This window comes from Acartia tonsa, chromosome 12 (genome assembly GCF_053477335.1).
Source record: "Acartia tonsa isolate MP-2025a chromosome 12, ASM5347733v1, whole genome shotgun sequence".
Classification (NCBI taxonomy): Eukaryota; Metazoa; Arthropoda; class Copepoda; order Calanoida; family Acartiidae; genus Acartia; species Acartia tonsa.
The window spans coordinates 6,696,977-6,707,258 of record NC_137271.1 but is presented as its reverse complement, the minus strand read 5'-3'; the positions used below and the strand labels follow the sequence as shown (position 1 = coordinate 6,707,258).

General features: G+C 41.6%; 1 protein-coding gene across 1 annotated transcript; it reads right to left on the bottom strand.

Annotated features, from left to right (window-relative positions):
- Positions 1-95: 95 nt before the first annotated feature.
- Positions 96-9,610, bottom strand: LOC145333046 (myosin-3-like). The gene is made up of 10 exons (XM_080178193.1): positions 6,831-9,610; positions 6,595-6,723; positions 6,384-6,493; positions 4,523-6,257; positions 4,253-4,419; positions 3,668-3,770; positions 2,359-2,955; positions 2,066-2,143; positions 1,231-1,404; positions 96-274 (listed from the first exon to the last, which is right to left on the bottom strand). The coding sequence occupies exons 1-9, from the start codon at positions 9,519-9,521 to the stop codon at positions 1,231-1,233; spliced, it is 5,784 nt and encodes a 1,927-aa protein (XP_080034319.1). The 5' UTR covers positions 9,522-9,610; the 3' UTR covers positions 96-274.
- Between the last annotated feature and the right edge of the window lie 672 nt (positions 9,611-10,282).

The window sequence follows — 10,282 nt, the reverse complement described above, 5'->3', positions numbered from 1 at the left end:
ACCCCCCTACTTTAATACCTAACCGTTGCAGTCAGACGTAAGGACCGACATCAATCATAGAAAAAGCTTCGCTTTTAAAAACAAGAACAACGTTATTCAATGCTCAAATATGTTTTAATGTTGCTAGCTAGTAACATGGCAAGACAAAAATATTAAAGATTAAAATAGGTTTTTACACAAATATATATTTGTTCCACGGGGCAGTTAGTTTCGTAGGCCGGGATTCGAACGCATAAAGGTCAGGGCAGCTAAGGGCAGAATTGTTCAAGCGCATCTGAAATTTTAAATATTCATTATTGTTGGGTTATATTCACGGTTAAACATATAAAGGGTGTGCAAAAAAAATGCGGACCTTTTTAAAATTTAGATTGCACGGCTTGTGTTAATAGTAGAAAAACGTTATGCATACCATTAGAACCGTTATGAAGTCTATTTTTTGGAAATATCAAAACGATTCCTGTGCTACGTACAGTTTAGGAGCGATGTCGAAAAATGTCCCAACTGGCTTAAAACTTGACTTGCGAGTAAATCATTAAATCATTCTAATGGTGTGCATAACGTTTTTCTACTATTAACACAAGCCGCGCAATCTAAATTTTAAAAAGGTCCGCATTTTTTTTGCACACCCTTTAGGTTGGTAGAATAACATTTTCCTTTGGTTATCTTTTTAAAGATACTGTAATATATTATTTGTATTTATGGAAAACTATGTTTCATTTTTTTACAATATTATTTAGGTGGCTTTATCCTATTGTATATGCAAAGTAATAAGGTTTTTATATAATTTAACTAACCGATCGAGTTTTCCATTTTGAGAAGCGCCATAATATTTAATTTTTGCTATTTATTTAAGTTTTAAGTGTTGGGGTGGTTTTAGGCTATATTTTGCTTTCCCTACCCCTATAATATAGACCCTAGATGCATTCACTTGTAGATACATTACAGGAGAAAGGGTTGTAGATTATTATATTGGATATGAATCTTAAGAAATACGACAAAAAAAATTGAAAATTAAAAGACATTCTCAATAATGATAAACAAGATTACTCCTTCTGTAGATTAAAATCATTGGTTGAAAAGTATGGACACTGCCACTTTGGAACTAAACAATCAAAATATATCAATAGTACCCAAAGTTTTTAAGTCTACAAATAAGATATTGTTGTTATAAAACTTTGGGTCAAGTGTAATTTACAATCCAGGAACCCTTCCCTCCCTGATATTATTTACCTAGAACTGGGAAGAAGCGCGGAGAGTGCGGACACCGGAGAGTTGTCCCTCGGCCATGCGGGCGCGCTCCTCGCTCTCCTCCAGCTCCTGCTGGGCCTTGCGGTACTTGGCCAGGTTCAGAGCAGCGATCTCCTCAGCCTCCTCGATCTGCTTCTTGTAGGTCTTAATCTTGGCCTACAAATAGGATATCGGGTATAGTCCTTTTCACGACATCCCTCCATAAGGAGCGATTCTTCGTATTTTTCACAGTATCTTTTCTCCTATTTCTAGCCCCTGCGGGGGGCTCTAACCCTGCGGGGCCAATTACCTAACCCTGTGGGGCAATCACCTAACACATTATAACCTAACCTAACCTAAAATAACCTATAAAAAGCCATTTTAAAAATACGAAGAATCGCTCCTTATGGAGGGATGTCGTGGAAAGGACTATACCCAGGATATCTTAGTGGTGTTATAGGGTAGTGATCTACAGAAAAAAGACAATGGACGACAAATTGATGTACATCCCCAATGATGATACACAAGATTGCCTCTTCTGTAGATTACATTTAGTGTTTGAAACATTTGGACACCCAACTTAATGAACCAATTAAAATTCAATAAAAGTCCCTATGATATTAACATTACATGAAAAAATCTTTATTGCACTAACTTTATCTTTAAGTCCTATCTGTGCATTAATTTTGGTCTTTTTCTTTTGTATCCCTACCCCCCTCCCTTCCCCGACATTCATTTTTTTAATGCCACCAGTCTGACAAAACAGCAGTAAAACCATATGAGTTGGTATTCAGCTACGACTTTGTATGTGGCTGACAAGATCAACTAGGGACTGTACCTGAAGCTTGGTGGCCAGCTCGGACATGCGGTCCTGGTTCTTACGGTCCTCCTCGTTGCTGAAGGCAAGCTCCTTCACCTACAAATCAAATTAATTAATTAAGATTTAAGAATAATTAAAATATAATCATCCTGTAATGTAAAGGAGAAATTAGATATACAAAAGATAAGTAAAAATATGTTGCAACAATAACAGAACATTTTAATATTAATTGTTTTGTGATAGATAAGACCTAAATTGTCCTTTATTTGCATCATATTTAGAGAATTAATGTATAAGAGAATGAAGATTACCTTACGCTCAGCCTTCTGAGTCATCTTCATGCTCTCACCAGTGCGGGACTGGACATTGCCCAGCTCATGCTCGAGCTCGCGGACACGTCCCTCAAGCTTGGCCATGGCAGAGCGGCCACCGCGCATGGCGTGATCAGTTGCCTCAGCCAGACGGTTCTCCAGCTCACCCATCTGGGTCTCAAGAGCGCGCTTGGCGTTGGCCTGAGAGGCAGTGTGGTCCTGCTCGGCGCGCAGTTCATCAGCCAGGCGGGCCGCGTCAACCATGGCCTTCTTGGCCTTCTCCTCGCTGTTCTTGGCCTGGTGCAGCATGTCGTCAATTTCGGCCTGCATGGTGTGCACGTTGCCCTCCATGTTGCGCTTCTCAGCGGATGCCTTGCTATTGATGGTCTGCATCTCATTGACGGCAACACGAGCCTCACCAAGTTCAGCCTCGGTCTGGCGCTTGCCGCGCTCAGCAGAGTCAAGGAGAGCGCGGGACTCCTCCATCTCGGCGGCCAGAGCCTGGGCACGGCGCTCATGCAGGGAAGCCTTCTCGTTCATCTCCTGGCGGGCACGGCTGGCCTCCTCATAGCCGCATTCGGCTTCGCGCAGCTGAGTCTAAATTAAAAAAAAGTATTGATAGATATATAGATAGATAAATCATATTTTATAAGGTTTTATAAGGTATTTTATCTGTTGGTTGGTAGGCTTCACATAGGTTCTGTGATGGTTTTAGGTTATTTTACTATTTGACTTTGGATGGGTTTAAGCTATTTTTTCTAACCCCTCTCTACCCCTCAGAATACAGAGCCTCTTGATGCTAGAGATGTAGCCAGATAGATAGATAGATAGATAGATAGACAAATAAAACTTTTTAAGAAAGATGAATGAAGTAAACTATTTAGAAATTTAATTCGAACATAATAAAATAAGAAATGAAAGGTTGTGTGAATATTCTAATAAAAAAAAACAAGTCTATAAAAGGACAATTGCATTGAAGGGTTTCAAAGCTGTTAAAATCATAAATAATACATTAATAGATAGATAAGTAGAGTGAGAGAGAGAGAGCTGAACTATACCATACATAAATAACAGTTCCTCGAGGAATATGGAAGAGTGGAAGGGGGGAAGGGGTTGATAATAATGAGAAAAATAGGGGGGAGGGAGGGATTTCTTTAGGTATTGTAGTAGAGGTACCCTCACCCCAAAAAGTTAAAATCATTCCCAGAAGCTGCACTGTAAAGAAGAATCATATCGGTCCAGTGGTTTGTGATAACCTTTGCTACTTACAGACAGACAGACAAATATTCTTTTAAATCTAAGGATTTACCTGGTATCTCTTGATAGACTTCTGAGCCTCGCTGTTGGCCTTGTTGGCATGGTCAAGAGCAATCTCAAGCTCATTAATCTCTCCCTCAAGCTTCTTCTTGATTCTACAAAAAAGAAGAAAAACTATAATATTGTAGGCAGGGAGGAATACTGTATATTATCTTTATGGATGTTCATCAAATCATAGTCCATTGTCCTATCCATTAATATACCCATATTATAGGGCATGAAAGTTTTTTATTAATCCTTCATTTTATCAAGTTAGTACCTATTATTGAAAAAGTTTAAACTAGAAATGCTTTGTTTAAATACTTAAATGATTTTGTATTCATTATTTAGGTATGATGACTTAATATCTTTCATAACATTCTTTTTATAATAAGCAAAGAAATACTTGAAAATTAGAGGACAGTCAAATATTTCATTTATGTAATTATACTGTTTTAACTATTAGAGGGGAAAAGGGGAGGGGAATGTGCAGAAAAGTTTGATTCCAAAGTATTACAAAATCGAAAGCAACAATGAACTTGTCAATTTTGTTGCTTAGAATCAAATTTTTATGATGTTACTTTTTTACAAGTATTACCTGAGTGCCTCAGCCTTGGATCTCTGTTCAGCCTCCAGGGAAGCCTGCATGCTGTCCATGGCTCTAGCGTGGTTCTTGCGAGTGTTGTTAAACTCCTCCTCCTTCTCAGCCATCCTGCGATCAATCTCCTGTCTGACCTGGCCAAGCTCCAGCTGAGATCTCAAGACCTTAAATGGAATAAAACCTGTAAAACTTTTAAAGACATGTTATAATTGAAATAGTTTTCAAATGATTTTGAATTTATTTTAAACAATAAAAGTTTTTGTTTACCTTGTTTTCCTCGGCCTCAAGAGCACCCTCAGCTTCTTCAAGAGCAGCCTGCAGCTCCTCTTTTTCAACCTCCAGACGTCTGCGCTGTTTGTCCAGCTCATGAATGGAACGGCCACCATCTCCAAGCTGATCAAGAAGATCCTTGATCTCATCAGCGAGGTTTTTGTTCTCTCTCTTGACAATGTCAAGCTGTTCAGAGGTTTCCTCAAGGGCAGCCTTTAATCTGAAGCCTTCAGCATTCATGTTGCGGCACTCAGAGTGGCTAGCCTCAAGCTCAGACTGCAAATCTTCAGCCTTTGCCTTCCATTCACCAACAACCTTCTCAAAGTTCTTTCCACGCTTTTCAGTGATGACAGCAGCAGCATGAGTTCTCTCATACTCAAGAGCAAGCTCCTCAAGCTCAGCCTCAAGACGATGCTTGGACTTCTCAGCAGAAGCAATCTTCTGGTTCAATGATTCAATGTTCTCCTCAGCCTCCATGACTCTGGCAGAGAGCTTGTTTCTGTTACCCTCAAGCTCATCAATTCTACCAAGACCTTCAGTTTCAAACTTGGATTTCCATAGCTGGATCTCAGCCTGTGCCTTAGACAGAGCTCTAAGGAAGTCATTCTTCTTGTCAGCCTCCTCATCAATCTTGATTCTCAGGTTCTCAGACTCAGTGGTCAGGCTCTTGAACTTGGTAAGGAGTGCTCCACGGTCTCTGGCCTCTCCATCAGCAAGTCTCTTAGTATCCTCTAGCTGAGTGGTCAGTGAGATCTTGTTCTTCTGCAGATTGTTGATGGCATTCTCAGTCTCTTCAATCTGCCTGGTAAGATCCTGGCTCTCAACCACAAGCTTCTTTTTGGTTGAATCAGCCTCATTCAAGGCACGGGCAATCTCATCAAGCTTGGTGTTGGTCTCAACAATGGAAGCTTGGGTCATCTTGCAGTTCTTTTCCATGTTAGCTCTATCTCTCATGGCCTCTTCAAGAGCTCCTCTAGCCTCCTGGAGGTCACGCTCCATGTTAGCCTTGTCCTTCTCAGACTTGGCCTTGTTCTTGTTGATGGTGTCAATCTGCTCACCAAGATCAGACATGCTATTGTTGTGCTTTTGGCGCAGAGCAGCAAGAGTTCCCTCATGGCTGATGTTGGATTCCTCAAGATCAGCCTTAAGCTTAGCAAGCTCAGCCTCACGCTTCTTGTTCAGCTCAATCTGAGTAGAAGTGTGGCTGCCAGCCTCAGCAAGACGGTTTCCAATCTCTTCAATGTCTCTAGAGAGAAGAGAGCGGTTCTTTTCAGCCTTAGCACGGTTGTTTCTTTCCATTATGATCTCTTCATCAAGCTCATCAATTCTGGTCTGAAGTTCCTTGACCTGCTTGGAGTACTTGGAGCCAAGAGTCTGCTCATCCTCAATCTTAGCACTAAGAGAGGACAGTTCCTTCTCTTTCCTCTGGAGGCCCTGGCTAAGCTCAGAGTTGATTCTCTCCAGGTCAGAGACAGCTTCCTGGGTAAGCTTGAGATCACCTTCAACCTTGCGCTTCATCTTTTCAACATCACCCTTGCACTTCTTCTCACGCTCAAGAGCATCCTCACACTCATCCAAAGACTGTTCAAGCTTGCTCTTGACCTTGCTGAGATGATTGCATCTATCCTCCATGGCCTGAATGTCCTCTTCAGTCTTCTGTCTGGTCTCACCAGTAGACTTCTTTTCCTTGTTAAGCTTGGAAATAAGCTCCTCCTGATGGGCAATCTCATCTCTAAATAGAATTCAAGCACATTTTATAATTTCATGTTAAACTTTAAATTAAACTATATAAAATGTGAACCAAATGTACTGAAAATTAAAAAGAAATTATATGAAATGCATATAAAGTAATATTCACCTCAAGGTTCTGATCTGGTTATCCTTAGTAGACTTGTCCTCCTCACACTTCTCAATGGTGTTCTCAAGGTTGGAGATTTCAGCCCTAAGTTTCTGGGCATCAGCTGTAACCTAAAAAAGACAACATTTTATTTATAATGCATATTTTTTTTCTTCAAATAAAAATGATTTACTAAAAATCTTTAAGAAAAGTTTCTTTTTTCAAAACTTACCTTAGAACCAGCAGCCTGAATACCAGCAATAACATCTTCCTCAGCCTTGATGCGCTGGTTGGTGCTGTCAACAGACTTTTGCAGCTCATTCTTGGAAGCCTCCAGCCTATTAGTTTTGTCAATAATTTCCTATAAAAAAATGTGCTGTTAAATCTTATGCAATGTAAATGCAGAATAGATTATTGAATATATGAATTGATTCCTTGAATTTTTTGACTAATATTTGAATTTCTTACCTGGACAGCAGAGCCACCAGAGTTCAAAGCCAGAGACAACTCATTCTTCTCATTCATAAGCCTCTCATGGACGGCAACAACAGCATTGCATTCCTCAACAGCCTTATCAATGTTGGCCTCAGCAATAGCAATCTTATCCTCATACTCAGCCTTGTACTTGCCAAATTGTGTGCACTTGAGGTTGGGCTTGATTGCCATCCACAATTGCCACCACAGCCAGGTCTTGCCAATGTAGTAGTTCTTGATGGTTCTCTGGCAGCAGTACAGGGCTAATTTCTGATCCTGCAGTCTCTTAAATTGCATTCTGGAGGCCTTACCTCTGGCTCCAGCCTGAAGCCAAGACAGAACCTCACCAATCTTGTCTTCACGAACTTCCTCCATGAAACCAAGAATACCAGCTCTAAAGAATACCTTGGTGTGACCAAGACGGAACTTCTCCTTGTCAAGTTTGATCACATCCATGACAGCACCAGCTGCAGATTTGTCATTCTTGGCCTTGGCTACAGCCTTGGCAGCCAGAATGTTGTATCTGGACTTGAACTCAGGGTACAACATTTTATTGGGGAATCCCTTCCTGCAGATAGCAATACCAGCAAGTACACCATTGCACTGATACTGGTGCATAACTAGTCCAGGCTCAACACCACCAGGAATCTTGTGGGTGTTTGGTACAACACAACGAATGAAGTGAGGCTCAGTCTTGTACAGAGTGGTCATAAGATCATCAAGCTGACCCTTGAAGTATGAAGACACAGTCTTACCACCACCCTTCTTCTTTCTACCACCATCATCCTTAGGTGGTTCAAGAGGTTGTCCAGGGTGATCAGCAAAGCACTGAATCATCAAAGAGTTGCTGCCATTCTTAATCATCTCAACAATGGTATCATTAAGGGGATCCTTGTTCTTCTCAAGCCAGCCAGTCAAGTTGTAAGATACAGTGGCAGCATAATGAATAATGGCAAAATGTGCATCAGGGTCAGGTCTGGGATTTGGTTTTGCAAAGTTAGGGTGCTTGCCAAGCATGTTGTCAAAAAGCTTGTTCCTGAAGGTCTCATCAGTAGCCTTGGGGAAGAGAGACTCTTCTTCAAAGATGGCCAGGAAGGACATGGGCTTCTCAAACATGTCAATGCAAGGCTGAAGATCCATACCAAAGTCAACATTGGCCCAGTCAAGACCTTCTCTAACATATTCTTCCTGCTCAAGGGTGAACATATGCTGGTTGAAGAACTGCTGAAGCTTCTCATTGACGTAGTTGATACAGATCTGTTCAAAACCATTGTAGTCAAAGATCTCAAAACCAGCAATATCAAGCACACCAATGTAGTGGACCTTCTTCATGGCTTTGTCAATAAGTGTCTCATTACACTTCTCAACCATGATTCTGAAGGTACGCTCATAGACAGCACGAGCAATACCAGCAACAGAGTTTGCAGCATTTGTACAGGTGGAACCCTTCTGCACCCACTCAGTACCGACCTTCAACTTGGGCTTGCAGAAATAAGTGATCATCCACTCACAGTCAATACCAGCCAAGGTAGCAACTTTAATTGCATTATCCTCATTCTTGATCTCAGCCTGCTCTTCCTTGCCCACTGGCACAAAGTCCTTGGTCATGTTACCCATGTGCATCATACAAGCAGTGTTCTTATAGACATTATACTTCTCCTCCTCAGAGAAGCCAAGCACATCAAAAGCTTCATTAGCAAACATCATGTCTTCCTTGTCATCAATAGAGGGGACAGTAAGCTTACCCTGGGATACATACCAGTAGTCCAGAATTTCATTGGACAGCAGACACTTCTCCTTTAGGTCAGGGACCTGGTCAGACATAAGATTGTAGAAGGAATGGTAGCATCTCTCAAGTGGCTGCTGATAAGTCAAACGGGACTTCTCAAGCAGATAGACAACCATGTCAGCACCAGACAGTTTACCAGCAGCATTGAAGTGGATACGGATAAACTTACCAAATCTGGAGGAGTTGTCATTCCTCACAGTCTTGGCATTACCCCAGGCCTCAAGAACAGGATTAGTCTGGACAATCTTGTCCTCAAGGGAGGCCTCTCCCTCCTTCCTCTTACCAGAGGAGCAAATAGTGGCAAAGTATGAGATAACTTTCTTGGTGTTCTCAGTCTTACCAGCACCAGACTCACCAGTAATCAGGATAGACTGGTTACAACCAGAGTTCATCATACCCTGGTAGGCACCCTCAGCAATGGCAAAGATATGGGGAGGGCACTCATTCCTTCTCTTGCCAACATACAACTCCATAGTTCTCAGGGTGTAGATGGGGAATCTCTTGTAAGGGTTGATGGCAATACAGAAGAGGCCAGAGTAAGTATAGATCAACTCATTGATGTACCTGACAACAGAGTTCCACAGAACACAGGCATCACCCAGGAAGGTGAGACCAGCCATGTCATCAGAGCAGTCAAACTTGGGTGGGTTGACCTGGCAAACTTGATCCTCCTTGTACACCTTGACTTCACCATTGACATTAACTTTGATCTTGGCGCCATCCTTCTCCTCAACAAGACCCTCTAGGTAGCCACCATCAGCCTTGTTGGGGACCCACACAGACTTCTTGGGGTCATAGGGTTTCTTCTTGTTCTTCTCCTTCAACTCATGGGAGACACACAACCAAGGGGAGGGATCTGGGTCGGGTCCAGAGGTCTTCTTAATATGACCTGGCATCCTTTAACAGGCAGGTAATTGATAGAGAAGAAAAGCTGCTAGTCTAGTTGGTGACTAGCTGAGAAACAATTGGCTTCTAACTTGACACAGCTTCTGGAGCTTGCTTTTATACCCGTTGGCAGGAACCTTGTGCTGGACTTTGCCTCCCCAACTATACCTAAAAATCTTTCCCCAGATTACCCTTCTTTCTTGATAATTTATCCTTAAAATGACACATACTGAAGCAATTTCCTCAACCCAAAAGGGGTTGGGTCATTTGAGAATGGGTTGAATTTCTTGGGTGTGGTAATGGGTGGAGTGTAGCCTGACAAGCTTTGTCCAGGTCAAGTTGAGCGAGCGGTCAGAATAAGAAATTGGCGCAAATTTGCAAATTAAAGAGGAATATGAACAAGAGAAGGGGGGAATCGGGGGGAAAGGACAACAAAATGTGCGTTGGAGGGGAATATAGGTGCGCCCACTTGGCTAAATTGACCAGGGTCAACGGGTGTTGGGTGTGTTTAGATAAACCTTTAAATACTTCTTATTCCCCTTTTTAACCCCATCACTTTTCTTTCTCCCCTTATCTTGTTACTCAACTCCCATTTTTTGGCAACTATGCTCTGCTGCAAACCTTTTTTTATTTTATACAATAGGTAGGACAAGTATACTAAAAAAGCTAATTAGTATAATGATTAGTATAAAAAAAGAAAATAATTCCACAAGAACCATTAGGTATATTACAGACATACAGAAATATGGAAATACAGACATAGTTACATGGA